Source organism: Buteo buteo, chromosome 17 (assembly GCF_964188355.1).
Source record: "Buteo buteo chromosome 17, bButBut1.hap1.1, whole genome shotgun sequence".
NCBI classification, from domain to species: Eukaryota; Metazoa; Chordata; class Aves; order Accipitriformes; family Accipitridae; genus Buteo; species Buteo buteo.
In genome coordinates this window covers 22,846,792-22,866,940 of record NC_134187.1, presented here as the reverse complement: position 1 = coordinate 22,866,940, position 20,149 = coordinate 22,846,792, and the positions used below count along the sequence as shown (strand labels likewise).

Sequence of the window (20,149 nt, the reverse complement as noted above, 5' to 3'; positions counted from 1 at the left end):
TATATGTGTGTCTAAGTAACAGCAGAACAGAAGCCTAAATTTTCCTCTACTCCTGTGTCTCAAAGGGCTTTGCATTCTTTGCAAGTTCAACTTTCCGATTTTTATTAGTACTTGGTATTTCCTAGAGATTTAAACAAATGGCCATTGCTATGTCTAGAGCTTCCCATTTAGTAGAAGGAATAGAGTTCAGAATTTGCATTTGGAATTGTCTTATTTCATCCACCTGAAACAACACAACGTAACTGAGGTTTCCACAGCCTGACAGACATTTTGTCAGGCAAAATAAACATTCCATTTTTTTGTGGAAAAATGGAGGAATGCTCAAAGTCTGTGCTTATTAATGTTATTTCATTACTCGCCATCTATAATTATGCTGTATCTACACCAGCACATTTCTTTCTCTTCCTTGGTACTTTCTTCCCAGCACAACTAAAAATAAGGGTGGGGGGGGGGCTTTTTTAGGTTGAATGACTTGAAGATCCAGCAGCATTACACATTTTCCAAGGTCAAAAGAGAAAGATAATGGAAAAAATAGTCAAGCATTTTAAAGCTGGTGTAATTCTATAAAAAGGACTGTGAATTCATGGAGGGAAGGAGATGAACATGCTGTTCACCTGTAGCTCTGCAGTATAATTTTCATATCAAGTGTTAATGACAGGGAACCTCCCTAGAGATTTATTCATTCATTTTCTTCCAGGTACAGCATATTAGCCGGAGACTTTTCTGCACAGCCACGTTGCCATGATGTGAATTACAATTAACGCTAAGCAGCCAGGGGTTGTTTGTTAGATTATTAGAGCCAGTGAAGCTGAATGACTCATTCTATGCTATTTACAGAAAGGCGGCAAGCAATTCATCACAGAGCAGATGTTAATGATAGGCTACCTGGATCCCTATAGAGGAACGTCGACTCTTAAGAAACTCCTCTGCTTTTGTCACTAAAATGGCCTTGTCGCTGGTTCGTATCGAGGTGCTCTGGCTCTCGGACGCGTGGCGTTGCGCAGCCGCGGTTTCCAAGGCGAGATTCATGGCCTTGTTACTGTCCAAACTGTCGGTGGAGTTGTACATCCCTCGCCCGTCCTGCGGCCACGGGGAAATTCTCTGAGTCCGGCTGTCGTGATATGCGTCCTGGGTGGATTCTGTGCTGCTCTGTGCTGTGACTGAGATCAGCGGCTTGGAAGTGGTACGAGGGGGTACCGGTGGTGGTGTTTTTTTGTAACTGGTGTAAGTTACAGCTATGGAAAGAATTAAAAAAAAAGAGGAAAAAAAAAAGAAAAAGAGAAATCAAGATTAATCTGATGGCAACTTCACAACAGAAATCACCTTAACATTAAGATTATGCTAATGAAGATGGTGCAACATAGCGCTCTTTGTGAACCTCACTATTAGCTGAAAGTGTCTCTCAGAGTCAGATGGGTATCCACAGCAACATTTTGTTTCAAGCAGGAAGGAAGGGGTGGAAATTGGAGTCCCAGATTACGGTGAAGATGAAAGAGGGTTAGTGAGGATTTGTGTGTGTTAAGACTTGTGCTGGGTAGGTACACACTGGGGCTTCTGAGGTTGTTTCCACATGGGGTAAAGCTGATAAGAGAAATAAAGGAAGATTTTTTTTTTTCCCTCTTGTTATCATCTGAACTGTGGGCTCTCAGTGTATTAAGAAAGTAGCATCAATATACTGGAACAAAATATTATTCAGAAACTTCTACTTTACAGTATGCCACACGTTAACTTTTAAAAATACTTCCAGGTTGTACTGGCTGGAATTAGGCAAGACTGGCTACTTACACAAGAAGCATATGTTTTAAAATATCCACAATACAGTGAATAAAAGGAAATTCCAGGCACTCAAAAACTGTTATAATATATGCAAAGCTACTAGATACTTGGACAACAAGCAAAAACTACAAGTAATACCAAAAGCACTGACTTTTTATCTATTATCCTGCAGTAAACCTTAAATCCTTAGAACACGCATTGAAGGAGGATGTACTTAAATGCAGAGAATATGGAAATATAAATGTAAAAATGGGTCTAAAACACTGGGAGAACTGGATATATATAAGCAGAACTAAGAGTTTTGGTCTGATGAACAGAGCAGGTCTGAGGCTGGTTTAACATAGATTCTGTCTTGCAGCAAAAGGCTGAGTAAAACACCCAAGAAAGCTCTACAGATGCAGAATTGTGCCCATACTGCTTCCTTACAAAATTTTAGAGATTTCATAGAGATAGATATTTAGCCATTAATATCACACAGCTGAATTTTCTAATTGTCTAAGCCCACTATACTTTTTAGGTACTAATAAGAGCATTTCTGTTATGGAATTGTTTTTTTCCCCAAAGCACATATCATCATAATTCATAAAATTAGCAACTGATACAAAAATGCATCATAATATAGCTTTCCGTACTCCTGTACAGGAAAATCAAGTCCAATTAATTTCTTGCATAGTTGCAGGAAGATAAAGAAAATTATTGTGTTTTGCCATATCAATAATGCAGAAATAGCATAATGCATACATGCAAAGACCAGGAGAATGGTTTGCCTTTTTGTGGTGTTGTTAAATGCATTGGACATTGCAACAGTGACTCAGGAAACCTTGGAATTGGGGTTACTTGAGTCCAAAAAGGATCCTACAAGAGTTCCTCTTCCCATTATACAAATATGGGCTGATGAGCAATGAAGTCAGAAAGAGGGCCTCTCCCATTGTGCTTTTTGATATGAGGTTATGTTGCAGCTCTCTGGAGAGAAGAGACCAGTTTAGGAACTTGCTTATACCTGGGACTGCTGAGCCTGTAGTGCCAGGCTAGCCTATGGGAAAAGTGAGCCCAGAGAAAAAAATAGTGTTAAATTTTGATTTTTGGTAATCATAAATAAAAGGGTGATCATAAATAAAAGAAAGTGAGGCAGAGCTAGAAAGTGAAAAACCTTCATTTGAAGCACATTTTGAATTACTACTGATGCCGCTCAATTTTGGTAGAGATTTAAGGAGAGTCTTGCTCTGAGCTAAATTGCTCTAACAGAGTGAAACATGCGGAAACATGCTCTTCAGATTCCGAGACTGTGTGCTTTTTTTGAAGTGCTGTTTTGTTGTCTTATCGCCAATCTTATCTCCTGCCAGTTTAGTAACTAGCAGTTAAGAAGAAAGAAAAACCCAACATTTTTCAGATGCTTTAGGGAATACGGAAAGTTCACGAAAGAAGGGAGAGGCTGTAAAGCTTGGAAATTAAGACAGTGTCTTATAAGCTCAAGCAGTGGCTCCAGGGAATGTTTCCACTAAGGGAGTTGCCATAATACTGCTCCCCCACCTTTCACCCTGCAAATGTAGGTGCAAGTGTTCAAAGTGCTGGAAGACATTAGAAATAGAGACAATGGGGTAAAACAGGGTGAGTGAAATCCAGAACAGGAAGCTATTTTTACCTGTAACATAAGACAGGTTATCACCATTATAACTAATTTACTGTTTTTTACCGTCTGCCTTCCCACAAAAGAATAGCAGTGGATAATGAAACATATGGTAAATGTGATAATGAAACATCACAAGCAAGTATATCCCTACTACTCAGGCAGCAGATCAGTTCTCGGTCTAATGAATATAAATGTTAAACTTCTGTTGCAACCCTTCATAGCTAACTTAATCTTCATTTACATTTCTAAAACTGAAAAATTCTCCTTGTGGCAAAACCAAAACAGTCACTTGCTTTTTTTTTTTTTTTGCCTTTTTTTTTTTTCCCTAGGATTGAATATTTTATTCTGGAAATGTCTGATTGTTTCGGTGGAGTGACATGTCTTAAAGCCACCATACTGCAGTATGCTGGCAAGCATTTGATCATGAGCTCTGAACAGGAATTAAAAAACCCACAGATGTTCAACAAGGAGAAGAAAACAGGAGAAAGACTGAAAGTTCGTGAGAAACCGGCTACATATATACAGTGAAATATGGCAGGAAGAAATCCGATTAACTTCTAAGCTACAGTCACAGAGATCAAATATTGAGCAGGGAATAAAAAAATCCATCTCTACACATTTAATGAGTTCATATGTGGAACAACAGTTTCAGAGCCACAGAAATCTGGGACTAATTGGAGACTGTAACAAAATCAGGTAAGAGGATGGAGGCGTGAATTTGTGAGGCAAATCTTGCCACCCAATTCTATTTGCTTTAATCACTCAAGCGGTTCTAGTGAAGTAAATGGGATAACTTAGATGAATAATGTGACCAAGACTTGTCTTAGATAAACTTGGTATGTGTTGTTGACTTAAGAGATGACTACATAATAGATTAGGGGCTTGTTAAATGAGAAAAGGAACCCTGTAATCCATAGTTTACTGTTCATGCTTAGGTCTCTGATAAATAAGTATTGGCTTAAGGTCTGAACCAGGAAATTTTATGTCACTTTCAAATTATTTTTCCATTAATTATTACATCTGTGAATGTTCCTGTTATCAGCGGTAATGTCTTTTTCTATCAATTGTGTCTAATTCTAGGCCCTAGCAGTTGTACATACCACATATTATATACAGGAAGAAACATTGCCTTTTTCTAACAGAAAATGAACTTCCATTTCATTTATGATCCCCTTCTTATGCTAATGGACAGGAGCTCCTGTCAGCTTTGCATCATTTGCTGCTTTACAAATTTTATTGGCCTTAGTGGTTATTAGCAAAAAGTAAGCATGTAAAACCTCCTCAGCGCTGCTTCATGCCTTCCCCATTTTTTGATCTATCATTCTACAAACTCCAGAGCTATGGTAGGTAGGTTTTGCCATCCCAGTGGGGAGGGCTGGTGCTGGGTACCCAGCACTGGCCAAGGGCGGTGCCCAAGTATCCATCCAGTACGACTTTGGACTGATTTAAGTTGTGGGCTTCAGCAGAATCAGAGATGTGCTTTGTGTTTTGACCTATAAAACATCAATCCTGCAGAATCCTCTGTTGTTTGTGTGGCTCACAGAAGATGATCAAAGATTTCTGATTTCTTCAGTTTTTGGAGTAGTTTTAGTGTACCAGGCTTTCCTGATTATTTCTTGCACCAGCCCTGCTGCTGAGCAATGGGACTCAAGCAAAGTAAAAGCAACAGCCTTCTGCCATGCTGTTAATCAACTTGTAAAATCTATAGCTGCTCTTAAATGCAAAGAAAAAGAAAGTAGATGGCACAAGTGGTAAATCTATCTTTTTAATGTTTAAATTAAACACAGAAGGAATTATGAAAAAGAAGCTAAAATTTTCCTTCCAGTTGTATCCAAAGGCTATCTTAATATAGAAAGCTGAATTTATTTTTTGCCTTTTTTAATAAAGCAGGAAAAATATTTTTTTCTGCTTATAAGATACAGTCTCTCTCCATCTGTTAGCTTGCGATCATCAACCAAATATTATAAAAAAGGTAAAAACCTGTTCTAATCCTAAACTGTATGGGTATTTCAGACTTCCGTTTGGATCAAAGTATTAACTGTTCAGGTACTTGCCCCACTTCAACATAAACATGTGCAATCGGCTCCACTGGATTTTCCTTTAAGGGAGGACATTGTTCAAGAAATGGAGAGAAGACAAAATGGTTCTGCGCTTCATAGTGGGCTAGACTAAACAATGATGAAAACCAGGTATAAATTGTTTAGGAGAAAGGAGCAGGTAGCAGTGCAGCATAACATGCATTACTTTGTCACTCGGGTAGGAAAAAGTGTAACACATCAATTCGGTTTTGTAAGGGTCATTGCCTTTATGTAAAGACTACAGAGCCCATTTATGCCAGCTCCAGTTATCTTCTCCTAACTTGAATTACTTACATTTGACACCTTAACTGCCAGATGATGCCCATGTATACAAGATGGCCTATCAGGGCTGAATTGGCCCAGAGGTGGCTACAAGTGACCTGTTCCATAAACCGCATTAATTTCTCTTATGTGCTTTGTGATCCTGGCTGGGAAGCACCAGTCAGAACCAGAGAATCAGGCATTATGGAAATACTGCAGAGTAATCAGGAAGACAATCCCAGCACTGGAGAACTGGCAATTTGATGGTTTGAACACATACAATAGAAATCCAAGGAAAGTTTCCTGATAATGCATAACTAAAAGGATTTTTTTTTTAATTTAATTGAGATGCCTGGAAGAATATCCCTCTTAATCTACACTGCATTTGACTAAACTCGCTTAAGGTTACTGTTGCTACAGTCATAGAAATGTCAGTTACTCTGCTCATACTGCAGGGCCAACACAGTTTGTCCTAGAAATAAAATGATTAAAATAATTCAATTTAGGTATAACTTCAGGTTGTCCATAGAGATTCACAAGACAAAAGGCAGAAGGAGAGATGTGATATATTTGATGGAATATCAGTGGCTGTAGGTGACATTCAGAACACCTTTCAAAAGGCAGCCTTTTAATAAATCACTGCTGTTGGTCCATTTGCAAGATAGAGTCACCTGAGGGGTTTTCACAAATCAATATACCCAGTAAGCACTTAGTCAAAATAACATTACTTAGGCTGAGATCACAAAGTTAACTGGATGATGAATTTACATGGAAGCACCATCAATTAAAGGCAACGGTTGTCCCTTATGACACACAGCAGGAGTAAACTGGATTTTCTGTTTTGCAAGGAGGTTTATTCAGAAGGAGGATAATGACTCTGCAGGGAGCGAGGAGCTACCCTGGAGGCAGAGCTCCCGGGGGCATGTTGCTGCAGGCAGGCAGGGTTCTCTGAGGGACCACAGGACCGAGAGAAACACGGTGCACACTCCCACGCTGACGCTAGATCTTCCGCTTTGCACAGGGATGGTGAATGCTAACCCTGAAACCATTTCAGAAGAGGAAAAAGAGACCTTGTCATAATGAAAGGCCACAATTAAATCCAGTCCTGTATAAAAAGGGCACTCAGTTATTGGCATAGTCTTTTGACCATCATGAAAACTGTTCTAGCCAAGGGTTTTTACGGTCCCAGCTAACATGGCTGTCCTTGAAATGCCCTGAAATCTCTTCACTATGCTCCATCATGGTCATCAGGACCTCTGAGCTACTCTTAAAATAAAAATGTATGGATGGTTGCATAACAGTTACTTCTCAAAACAAAGAATGATGGACATTAAAAGACCATTAAGAAATCAAAGAGGACTTTTGAGAAAAAAAATCTCAGCCACTAAAAGACTTTATTTCCCACAAAAAGAATGAACTCTGATGATTTTTCTAGCAAGCCATGGATGTCAAAAATAAGAATATAAGTCCCTATTTAAAAGACAGGTTGTTGGACACATCTTTTTATATATGCCTCTTGCCAGCTTCCATTATACTCTGGTCTTCAATGCCAAACATAATTCAAAGGAGACTGTAGTGTCAAACAGGCCAGTTTAATTTTTACAAAGCAAATCTGGCTTTTCCTAAAGTAAAATTCTGAAATGTTAGAAAGGGGTTTCCTTCTTGGATCAGTAATACCTTTAAAGTTCATTCATAACAAGATGATTTAGAAATGCTTAGATTTGACATGTGTAGCCTCTGGCTACTCAATTAAGAAGAAGTGATCAGCTAGAATGAGGGGAAAAGGTTAAGGTAAATTACTCTGTTTGGATCCAATCTGCCGTTTTCGATGTGTGCCATCAGTGGCCACTTCAAAGACCTACACCAGTGATTTGGGGTCTACTTTTTCTTTTCAATACTGGAGTAGTATGTGCTCAGACTCTGCACAGAAAAAAAAAAATGTTTTGCTCCATTACCTGACCATAGGCAGTGCTAACTGAATGTAAATGCAAGTCCTTCAAAGTACTTCTCAAACACACCTACTTTGCACTTAAATTGAAACACCAGCTGTACATGAGTGTAGGGCAGGTGAGGAAGACACATCACATTCTCATACAGTCCGGGCTCCTCCAGCCCTTTTCTTTGCTGCTCCCTGGATAGGTCCACACCTTTGCTTGCTGCTCTGCTAGTGAAAGATCCTGTCATTTCTGAGGGCTTTCTCCATTTGTAAGGTAATGAGAGCAGTTTTTTGAACTGTAACGATATTCAAACCTTGAAAAATAGTCATTAAAAACAGTTATACTGTGCTTGAAATTCAAGACAGAATTTTGTTTTAAATTAGGTTAATTATTTTAATCGAATCTTGGATCGATTTCCCTCAAACACAATCAGAGAGATACTTATGCTATTAACCTATCTTCCTGCGTCTTCCCTTTTCTCATTCAGCCCTCCCCAGTGAATCTTAGCCAGTAAAGGGACCAGGCAGTTTCTCAGTAGAGAGAAACTTTTTGAGTTTGGATATCCGTGAAAAGAACCCTGCGTCTTGCTTTCCAGATTAAGCAGTAAGAAACAGTGATATATTCACAGTGATGTTTTTGTGTGAGATTTTCTTGGAAAGACTGCTTACACCCAAATGAGTTTTATCAGCACAGTTTATATGACAGGCTGCATTTTATTTAAACTTCATAACCCAAAGCATTGTCTGGGTGGTAGGTATCTATAACTTCTTAACCCTTTTTCCTGATGGGTCATTTTATATGTATTCTGTTTAGGTAAACCTGGATGTTTGTTACACCCTAAAGTCAGATGTTAATTGATAGTCTCATGTTGCCGTAGTCCATGGGGGCAAAACGCTGCATTTATCCTCTGCCAGTTTTTTAAGTAAGGTCTTTTAGTAACAGTGAATTATATCATACCTTCAAGACAGTATTTGAGATCTATTCATGGGAATCCATCTCACCCCACATTAGTCACTGAAAAAACAGTCATCCAAGTCTAAGGCAGTTGTCTGATCTCTTTTAGAATTACTGGGAGAAAAATAAGGAATACTGTGGGCAATTCTCACCCATCTTAGATGCTTATTTTACCAGGAAATGAATCATCCTACACAGGTGCCTACTATTCTCCATCAACCGTAAAGAGAATCAAGGACAACCAGCTCAGATCAGGACGTCTACTTTTGAGATGCCTAAAGGGGTGAGAGAAACTCCAGCCAAAAGCTCTGTCCCTGTGACAGCACTGGTAGGACTCTGGTATGCACCAGGACATAACCTCTCCTGTCTTCTGTTACCTGTGTTCATTGGAAAGATAGAAGCTTCATCTCCTCTGCTTCACATCCCCTGTGAGCTGGTTGTTGAAGCAAGCCTGCGTGGAATTTGCCTGCGTTAATGACCGAGTCCTAATTTCCTGCTCCTTGAGACTTTCTGCTGGAGCTCCTACATAGCAGCTAGCAATAGCTTGGCCCAAGGTCCCTTCACAGCTCCACAGAAGTATTAAAAGCAAACCCTCCGTATTTCTGTAGTTTTTAATTTGATTGCACAGTTTTAGGCACTGGACTAGACCATGCTGTTAATCCCACTGAAGTTGTTGATATTGAAGTCAGTGGAATCAGACCAATTCACACAAACTCAGGATCTGGACCATTATCATAACATATTATTGACATAGGCAAGATTTGTGCCTTTTACATACAACTTTTTAAAAGAGTTTTTTTGAAATAGCATGTCACTGAGACACTGCTGTCATATGAGTCCCATAAAAAATGCTATTTTTTAAGCGGCATCTGTTTTTGACATTTCTCTGCTAAACATAATCTATATAGCACTTGTGAAAAAAGACTGAAATCATTAGCATGACACATAACCTCAATCAAAATTTACTGGAGTAAGGCAAAATTACTGGGTTGTTTTTTCTAAAAAATATCTGTGTGTGCATCAGGTTAGACTCAGTATTCAGAGTAGATCCTTCTAGGCTTAAGTTCTGCACATCTATCTGATTTTGTACAGGAAACTAACAATTATGTGGGAATGTGACCACTAAATTTGGAAAGAGCTGGGGTCTAAGTACACACTACAATCTCCCAGGAGGAGAACAGTATAAAACGAATTGCTGTAATCAAGTCATTTGGTGTGTAAGTTGTTACCTCTATATTGAGGAAACTTAGGTCTGTAGGCAGGCCATGTTACGTAAACGATAAAATCTGTTTTGACAGTGTAATTAATGTTAGTCTCAAAACAGAAGTGCAAATCAAACAAGACATCAAGATCAGAAACTGTAAGCCTTTGCCAAAGTTAAAAGAGATGTGGGCAACACAAACCTCATGGATTGCTGATGGACTAGTTACAAAGGGTTCTATTTTAGCTCTGTTAATTAGTGAGAAATTATAGCCTAACCAGCATCCTGTAGATGGCAAGGCAAAGAGCTGACAGCTGTTTTGCTCTTCTAAACAGTTCCTATGTGCCTCTACAATACTGAAGCTGCATTAAAAAACACCACCTCAGTTTTTTGGTTGCAGGAAGGAAAAATGTACCTTTCCCTGTGCTCTATTTCATTTACAGAATGTATGTGCAGCTTTGCAGGAACACAGATTGCATTTGTCACATCATCAAAACTGTAAGAGACAAAGAAAAAAGAGCCTCAAAAGCTAAGAGTCACTCTTACTGGGCTACTCTTTTCACATTGAAATAAAACAGAAAATTTGAAAATGTTTTTCGGTAGAATCAAACCAATATTGCTGTAATTCTGTACTTAAAAGATCTTTTCTTGACCTCCCACATACCCTTATCACCTAAGTCAAATAATTTCCATCAGCCTCCTAAACCCACTCACAGACATATTATGTAGGCTTATCATTGGTTTTGTTTGTACATTTTCTATTCTCGTTCTTATGTGCAGCTTGTGATTTTTGTTAACTTACAGTAAGGAATTCCAAACTGAATAGGACAAGAAAAACAGTTTCCTCAGTTAATCTTAAGGAAGTGTTGCACAATGGAATAATTTTAACAGTGTATTATGATAATGGTCCTACATTAAAGAATTTAAATGATTGCAAAATATTTTAATTAAAGAGAATTTAATACCTTTAAATCATTCTTTTAATCCACAGAGAGCTACAGGTCCGGACACAGTCTCAGAGTGCACTTCTGAGATTGGTAATGGTACAGGCAATAATCAAATCAAGAAATCATTTTACCCAAGGTGCAGATGGAGTCAGCATCAGTGTCAAAACCAGCGCTCAGAAAGCTACTTGCAGGCTGCCAGCCCTACATTTAGGGGCAGCAAATGATGAGCTCTCTCTGAGCTCTCATCTCTTTTGAGCTTTCAACCCTGTAAGTCAGAGCATGGCTCTCTCAGTTATCCTTGTCTTCAGTGGGACCAGAATGTAATCTTTGGTTTCACCCTATAATGAAATTTGAATAGGCCTGACTTTTACCTCAGATTTATAAAAGTTAGCTAGGTATACTATGCTATCATTGTACACCATTTTTATAGGCAACAGAGAGAAATAGGGATGTCCAGAGGACAAATTCCTTCATAACAGATACCAGTCCTAAAGGAGATAAATCACATTTCATTGATTATAATAGGATATTAATGTGACTGCCTTTGACACCTACATTTTAGATATACATATTAGGTGAGATGAATTTTTATGACTGAATTTTTTATGTTTTTTTTTTTTGATTGGGGAAGGAGACAAAAGTGGAAATATATGGGTTTTTTTGGACACAGAATTATCCCAAAAGGTAAAGAAATGCATGTAAAACTCATGACTCATTGATACATTCTTGATATTATCTTTGAATTAATCTGAATTTATTGTCATGGGAACTTAGACAACTAGTTGGCACGAAAGCATCTATGTTTAGATGATTTGATCTGGAGGCAAATCCCAGAACCTTCAAGTAACCTGTCTGGCCAAGGCTAATTCTGTCTGGTTATGCCCTAGGAATGTCACCAATTCTGGCATCTTTATTTTCTCTGATCCTCTGGAAAAAATCTTTCAAGTATGTTTTAAGTATCAGGTTCACCAACTGTCCTTCTAGGGTAGATCTGGGTCTGAATAAAATTCCTGAAACAGAAATGGAGACTTAAGTACAAGCTTATCTTGATGAAACTCCATTTCAAGGAAGTGAAAATAGAGGTTGGGAGCTGCTGAGAGGCTGGCAGAGATGTGCAAGCATCCCAAGAGGGTTTTTATATTAACAAAAGAGAGCATTTGCTGGAATTAAAACTAAAGGTAACTATAAAAGTTTTTTCTCCTACTTCTGTGCCTCTCCACTGAAACACAGATATGGCTTTATTTAAACAGTGAAGAACTTGCTTTGTTTCTACCTTCAGATGCCTCTGTTATTGGGAAGGATTTGGGTGGCAGCTGCCCACTAGCATTCTGTTCTCCTGGAAAAGGCAATTTTGCAAGTTAGAAATAATGTCCCTCGGAAAAAGTACATTTGTGAGTGGTGAGCATTAATCAAAATGTCCTTGCCATGAGGCAGAACAGTAGCAAAAGCACCTGAACTTTCCTCCTTAAATGCCTGATAATACATTTTTTTTGGAAAGAGATTTACTAGCCAATGGACATTCTGGAAATGGAAGGGTCCCTATGGAAGCAAGACCTGCCCTGCTGTAAAGGAGTTTATTGTTATTTTGAAGTGCAGATCTCTTTCCTCACACATACCCTCTATTGGCCCCTGTGCCTTTGCTGGGACCCACAGGAGAGGAACTCCTTTGTGGCTGCACATGCTGGTTTTTGGAAGAATTCTTTTTGTTGTAAAGAAGCTAGAGCGGAACAGAGCTCACCCCCCTGTTGCACTGAAAGCATAACAAAGCTAAGGGGCAATTTGTTAGCAAGCAAAATTGGTTCAATTTCAAGAGTTATGCTCAGTTACATTAACTGATGGACTGAGGCCCTGATGGATGAAATATTACACACGACCTAGTAAAAATTAGTGTCAGAATGCAATTAAAATGATGTCTGTATGCCCAGCACAGCAAGCATTGTAGTTCCAGTGCACATGTCATCATTATGGCTCCTGACGTACATATGCCTTCAACAAAAACCAGGACTGAATACATGCAGAGCCTCTGAGAAGGCTCCTTAGAGGTTTTTTTTTCATTCACAGAGGAACACAGAAGGAGAAGCACTGGCAGGAGAGGGGTCCTGCCTTCTTTTTTACTAGAAGCACAAGGAAGCATGATGAACTGGTGCTTCCAGGCTCACCCACCCTGCGAGCTTCCCCCAGCTGCGCAGACCCACCTGAGGACAAAACCCTCTGGCAACCTCAGGCTAAATAGCTGGGCTGAGATTTACCTCTGTTAGCTTCTATCATGTCAGGAAGGCTTCAAACACTGAACAGTGAATCATCATGCATGATTTTTTTTTTCTTTCTTATACATTCTTCCCCCCAACCCCATATATCATACAGGAAACAAAGGTGAGAAAACTGTGAAAACTGATCCCACAGAACAGCTTTGAAGCCAAACTCTGCCAGGGGAGGGAGCATGGGTGTTCTTTTTAATAAAGAAAGAACCAGCTGTCTGGCAAATCTAATAGGTTACGGAGGAATTATGTCAAGCACAGAACAGCAGGAGCAAGGAAGAAACACTCATTACACATTTTTTTAAACTAACCATAGATTGAAGGCAGCGACTTCATTTTTTATCTTTGCCTCTGCAGATCATCTGTACCAAGGAGAATGAAAATTATGAAAAGCTCCTGGCTACTGCTCCAACTGTTTTCATGCCTCATCAGCCTGAAGAGGCCAGGTGGCCAGGCAGCCCCAATTTGCACAGCCTTACTCCATCTCAGGGAATCCCAGACTTATGAACGGTTGCAATGGCCCCTTGGCCATCCTCTGTTGAACTCCTCGAACCAAAGGGCTTGTGTCACCTTCATCCCAGTGACTCCCTGGGCCACTGCCACCACGCAGAGCTGCTATTAAACAGCAGTGTCAGCATAGCAGCAGAACTTCAATATATTTAAAAGAATTAAAGACTAATTATTCCCCCCAGATACACCCAGAGCAATGAAAATGATGTGTGCGTATCCAAGTGTAGAACTGGGCTCATCGTTTAGTTAGTATAAGATTTATTCTCACAGTATAGGCGCACAAGTTGGCACAGCATCAAAGCATTAACTCGGGATCCCCAAGTGCTCCCACAGATATATGGTATGTTTCCTGCAGGGAGTCAGAGTGCCAGATAATTCCGTGGAGCCCCAACAGTAATTAAGCAAAGTCAATAGGCAAATTATAATTGAGAAAACAGCCTTCTATATCTTATTTGGGCTTAAGGTTTTGTGGTTTTAAACATACCTGTTGTGGATACCACTGCTAGCTATTACTTAGCAATGGATACCAGTAAAAACCTCTAAGACTCAACATCTATTTCTAAAGAAAGAACACAAATTGTGGAGATGTTACTTCATGCATAGGTTTTCCCCTGTTTGGCTGGGTTTTCCTAGCCATAGTGCCTTGTATTAAGAAGATCCAAGCAGCTACCTGGATGAAGTATCTCATTCTTGAGGAAATAAAAGAAAATCACGCATTTATTGATCGTAAAACATTTTTCTTTTAGGAATTTAGGTGTGTGTTTTTCCAGGTTTTATATTTATATACATTTATATAATCCCCTCTGAGCCTTCTCTTCTCCAGGCTGAACAGTCCCAGCTCTCTTATCCTTTCCTCTTGGGAGAAATGCTTGAGACCCTTTGTCTTCTTAGTGACCCTTCACTGAACTCCACTAGCTCCATATGTAGTAGCACCATGACTTAAACATTTGCCTGCCCTTGGTATCCTCATATCTTTGTAAAAAAAAAACCAAACAAAAAACCAAAACCAAAACCCCAAAGAATAACTAATGTCTTTAGTGTTCAGACAGCAACCAGAGAATCGTTTTTTTTTGGTGTCTGCAGGGGTAGCTGTGCTATGGAACAGTACAACTTTTTGATGAAATATCATATTCTCATGCTTTAATGTTTGTAGGTACGTGACCATGCAATCTGTTTACTGGCAATGAGAGTTTTGTGGCTAAATATCAAACATGTGCTGTAAACATTCACCCTACGTAGCCCCTTCTTTAAAAAATGGAAAGCTGAAAATAGCTTTAAGTCAGGAGAAAGGAAATCTGCAATTCCTCAGGCATTCTAAGTAATCCTATAAGCTGTAATTGAAAACTCCCTCATGCAATGTGACCTTGTTTGAATTAATTGGGTTTGGAATTAGTGCTCGATAGTTCAGTAAATGTGGAATTCTCTGAAGTTTACTCATTGCCAGGCAGAGTCCTACTGGCTGAGAAAAGTAAAATGGACAAAAGACAGTTCCCCATTTCTCATCTTTTTCAGTGAACTCTTTAGTAAGCATGAGTTTAGTAGAGCTACCTACTATGAATTAGATAAAAGGAGGTGCATATACAACTGATCTGACAGGTTTGCATTATGCTACGTTTTCTAGAAAAATGGAATCATTGTAATGCAGTGTACTGGCCACTTAAGGCTAGTAGCTATATTCCCTGAAATCAGCAGTGCTTTATGCTTAGTTTCTCTCAAGATGAGCTGGAAATCCCTGAAGCGGGAGCAATGATCTTGGACTGACACTTAACATAGAACAGAAATCCAGGATGTCTTTATGTACCGTGACCCAGTCCCCATTGTGCTGAAGTCCTTAGCTGGGTGGATTTTTCCTGTCATTAATCCATTCATCAAAAAATACAGTTGTAGCCAAAAAACTTGGGTTAGAGGAAAATGTGAAGTAGTTTTAAGAAACTGAAAATGATGCTCCCTTTTACTCATCGGCCTAAAAGCCGAAGAACTTAACTGAGGCCATCTGCTTGGTGCTTGTTGCTGGAGAAGGATTTCGTACCTCTGACTGGAATGCTTCAGTTCCTCCTTATAGGATATCTAGTCTTTTCTGCTTTAGCTGCTTCAATTTGCATATAAAAGCAATATTCACCGAGCACATATCCCACCTGATGGGTGAGTGTCCTAAGCAGCGGGCTAGAGCAGCAGTGTCCCTCTCAATAAAGGTGAAAGTGTTTTATACAACGTATAATAATGCCATCAGGAGAAACTGAGTGTGCCTCCCCACATCTCAACAGGCGATAAGCCTGCGTTCAGGTTATCCTGGATGGCCAAAGGTGCAAATACTAAATTACTTTCTGTCTCAGAGAAGGGTTTTTAACATGTTCTTCTGCTTCACAACAGACCATCCTAACTATTACCTCCAGTATCATTGCAATCCAGTATTTCTGCATTCACGGTAAAACCCACACAACATCAATAGGAAAAAAACCTATAAGGAAACATCCTGAAATATTCTATAACATATGGAATAAGTCATATACAGGACTCTGCCCGCATACAGGACATGTAACAAAAAGAAGTTGACCTTCTCAGGCAAAGGGGAAACAAGGGTGAGAGTCGTTAGTACCTTCCAGCCCTCCTCGTTGGTTCTGTTTTCACGGTACAATCCAGTGTTGTAACAAGGTATCTGAATTACTTTTCGGTAAGAGAACGTGGGTATTGCAGGTGGGATAACGTGTTACCGCGGCACAGCTCCCAGCCTAGTCCCAGCCTGTTTCCCAACAGGACCGTCCAGCCGGGGCTCGCTACGCGCGGGGCTGGCGGTGACACAGCTCCCGTCCCTCGGGGAGCTGGCGTCCCTCCCCGCAGCACTCTGCCGCACTGCCCCGACGTTACCGGGAAGGAGCCTTCCAAGCTGACACCGTCGCGCGTATCCATCCGGACATACTTAGACGACAGGGAGCTGACCTGGTGCTGCCTGGGAAAGTGACCCAGATTTTATGAACTCTTCCTGGAAAGTGAAGCGATGCTTGCAAGAGTAGCGGAGATGTGAGGCGGTAGTCGTTAGGATGACTACTGCACTCCGTGACTTCCCGTTCAGGAAATTACATGTTGTCTGAGCCGGAGGGACAAGGTGGGAGGCAGCAGCAGCTGGAGCTGTATTTTCTCAGCTGTGCATCTGACAGCTGCAACTGGAGTCAGTTCCGAGACTGAACGCGTGCGCTGTCATTCAGGGCTTTTAACAGGAGCATTCGTTACTGGGTTCACCATCTCTTTACAAAATGAAATGGGATGGCTAGAAATGCCCTAACTACGATGAAATACGAGTCTTAGCAGGGGTCACAGAGTTCGGGCCTAGCTTACAGCGTGCCAGCAATGCCGGCCGCCTCCTCTGCCTTGTCACCTCTGTCTAATTTGTTTACACCTGGGGCGGCAGGTAGTGCCCCGTGTCTTGCCACACAGTCCCCATCAGAGGTGGAGAAGCCTGGTCCCGCAAATAATTAAACTACTTGGGTCCCTGCAAAAGTTATGTGTTCATTAATACCATAGATATTACTTGATGAACCATCGGGCTTTCTCTGTGAAGTTGAATACATTTAAGAAGAGCTAGTCACTGGTAGCTCTTTTTCCATCTATTAGAAAACCCTGTTAACAGAGTCCATTAATAATGTCCCACATGATGTTCATTATAGTTGCAACCTTCCTGCCTTCTGAAAGCTGCTAATGCATCTAGGAACATTTTAGGAAACTGCATGCTGTAAATATATATCCCATATTTTTGTAATTGAATTCATAGATCAGATATTACATTTTTTATTTTAGATTTATATTTTTAGTTACATGAATTAATTTTTAGCTAAGCCTGTGTGTTATGATTTAATTGCTTTACAACATCGATAAGAGGCAGTCATGACCTATATCACTAAAATTTCAAGTAATAATTAAATTGCAATGCCCGTTAATTTTCTAAGAAATTGCTTTAGTTTCTCTGCCAAGAAGAGTTTGTTACATCAGAAGCAAAAAAGGAATTAATGTAATGTAATTTTCCTAAGAATTCAAAAGGCTGAACTGGAGCTGAAGGCTGATGTGAAACTTCGACCTTTTTGACATTTATTTGAATGAAGCCCGTATAAATGTCAAATATCTGCCAACACCATTTTCACATTTCAGGCAACTGCTTCTTTTACAATTTTCAGAGATGGCTGAAGAAGTAAGGTTGTTGTTTATTTTTTTTAATTATAGGAATGATAGGAAATGAAGCATCTCCCTCCAAACTGACAGGGGCTGAAGAGAGAAATATGGAAGAGTTACCCCTAGGGTTTTAAAAACGAGAACTTATTTGGCAACTGAAATTTTCAATTAATAGTGAATCACACAATCCTTTCTCTTCTTGCAAATCAGATAAATATTTCTAATTTGAATATTTATCTTACATAGAAGCTGAGGACAAACTTGCTCAGTGGTACAGAGATAATATTTTGAGTACAGAACCACGTTCAGAACTGTATACAGTCCATAGGCTTGGAAATAGTTTTGGCTCAGGAAAACATCTCAAATCATCTTTTTTCTCCACAACATCAATATCACCTCACCACAACAAAGCAGAAAGATTACATATTTGGGCAAGAAAATCTGCCTGATAAATCATTTCCGAGATGAGGGAGAAGCCATGTGTGAAACAAAACTTAAAGTTTTCAAAACCATAGTATTTAACCGGCAGACTGCTAATGAATGCAAAACATTTTTCAAAAGTATGGAAACACTGGGATGCAAGCGTATTTACTGCCTAACCTGGTTATTTTCTCAAACATATTCTATTATTCAGCTTTGATGCTCTAGAGAAAATAAAATAAATTCTTTTCAGTGAGAATTTTGGGCTTATCTAGCATATAAACTCAAGACAGCTTAGGTTAAAACCAATCAACTTGGTAGCCAAAGTAATTCTGAAAGTATTCCAATTCAGTACCTGGAGTCAGATACCAAAATAGATATTTTGTTGTGTCTTTTGCCATGGAAGGTTTCTTCATAATAATAACACAATACTATATGACAAAGATGAAAATTAGTCTCTCGGGTAGCAGTAAATTCTCATTTTATATCATGATAGCATCTCTATTAAACAAAGGACAGAAACAGCCCTAGAGGTGGCACTGTGCACCACAACTTCTGGTTTTACACAAAGTTATATATAGCAATTAAAATACTATGCTTAAGATAAAATAACATTTTATGCTCCTTCTGGAATGCAAATTTATGTTATTCAACCTCAGCTTACTTCCTTTCTAAGCTCCCACTGTTCTGTTATACAACAGATGTGTCAAGCAAATAATTTTAAAAGTATTTTTGCATTATACATTTTGAGCTCTGTTTTTACCTTTTGTAGATGGGTAGCCTGCACTGCAATTTAATAGTATGTGGCAAGGACAATATCATAATTAGGAACTGACATTAACGTATTTGGAAACATAAAAGTGAATTTGGATCACTTAACAAAGAACATATATTTGTTATAGACTTCTTTTTAATTATGCAACTGCTATCTGTGCAATCTTTTCTCTACCAGTACTAAATGTTAACATTCTAAAATGAATAAAGCTATCACCTTTGCTAAGCAACTAATAAGAGAAAAGAAAGTTAAAAGAATGTTAAAAGATCCTAAAAGTGAACGGTATAACAATGAATGCTAATGGTTACTGATGAGTAATAGCAGATGTGTGAAGGTTGCCATAACATTTATGATTCAGTGTATAGATACAGCTGGTTACACCTTTTCTAAAAGTAAGTAATTAATTCCCTGTTAATTGCCTGTAAGTGTTTAAACCAAATATTTAAAATCTTGCTTCTCTTTTTCTTTTGGTACTTTAAGGATCAGAATTAAAGTCAGTGCAACTGATCTCATTTAGAAGATCCATTATGTGATAGATAAAAATACCTAAATGTCTAACAGTATCTAAATGATACCATTTGCACTTGCATTTTTATATTTGCACCTGGATAACTGTATGTATGGGAAATGGAGGTCAAAAGTCCAGGTCCATTATATTATGCTTGCAGGATTCTCCCCAGAGTTTATTCCAAGCTGTAGCCACAACGGTACAGTATTACAAACCTAAGAATACTGGTGTCAAATATTACCACTACACACGGAAATTGTTTCCAGTGTCAAAATGCCCTTTTACAAAACAAGATGATATATTTTTACATGCAGAACAGTGGAAGGGTCAGTGTAGATTTTCTTACCTGTTGTTGACCTGATAGTTGAGGTGATGTTGGAAGATGCCATCGCAGGTATACATTCATCATCTTGGGAATAGCCTGCCTGAATGGCACGCAAGTAACTGTGGCTTCTTGTTCGGAAACATCCAGGGAGGTCAAGGGCATCCATTGCCTGAGCTTCAACTTCACTAAACACTGATTCACACACCGATTCAAATTGCCCATTAACCTCTGCTTCACTCATCTGAATAAACAACAACAATGCATTTGATTTTTGACTTGCTTTTTTGTGATCATCACGGCCTCAACATCTCAAATGGACACCTGTACATTGATGAAGAACTGTTTTAGCAAATAGTTAAAATGTAGTAATCCCTTCTGATCACATACACTTTTTTTTTAACTTACATC

General features: G+C 39.2%; 1 protein-coding gene across 1 annotated transcript in view; it reads right to left on the bottom strand.

Annotated features, from left to right (window-relative positions):
- The window catches only part of DLGAP2 (DLG associated protein 2), a 476,721-nt gene that overhangs the window by 27,264 nt on the left and 429,308 nt on the right, over positions 1-20,149 (bottom strand). Inside the window, exons 8-9 of the mRNA XM_075049241.1 lie at positions 19,763-19,982; positions 883-1,235 (exon numbers count right to left, since the gene is read on the bottom strand). Of these exons, the coding sequence (XP_074905342.1) occupies positions 883-1,235; positions 19,763-19,982 (573 nt within the window). The remainder of the gene's footprint in view (positions 1-882; positions 1,236-19,762; positions 19,983-20,149) is intronic.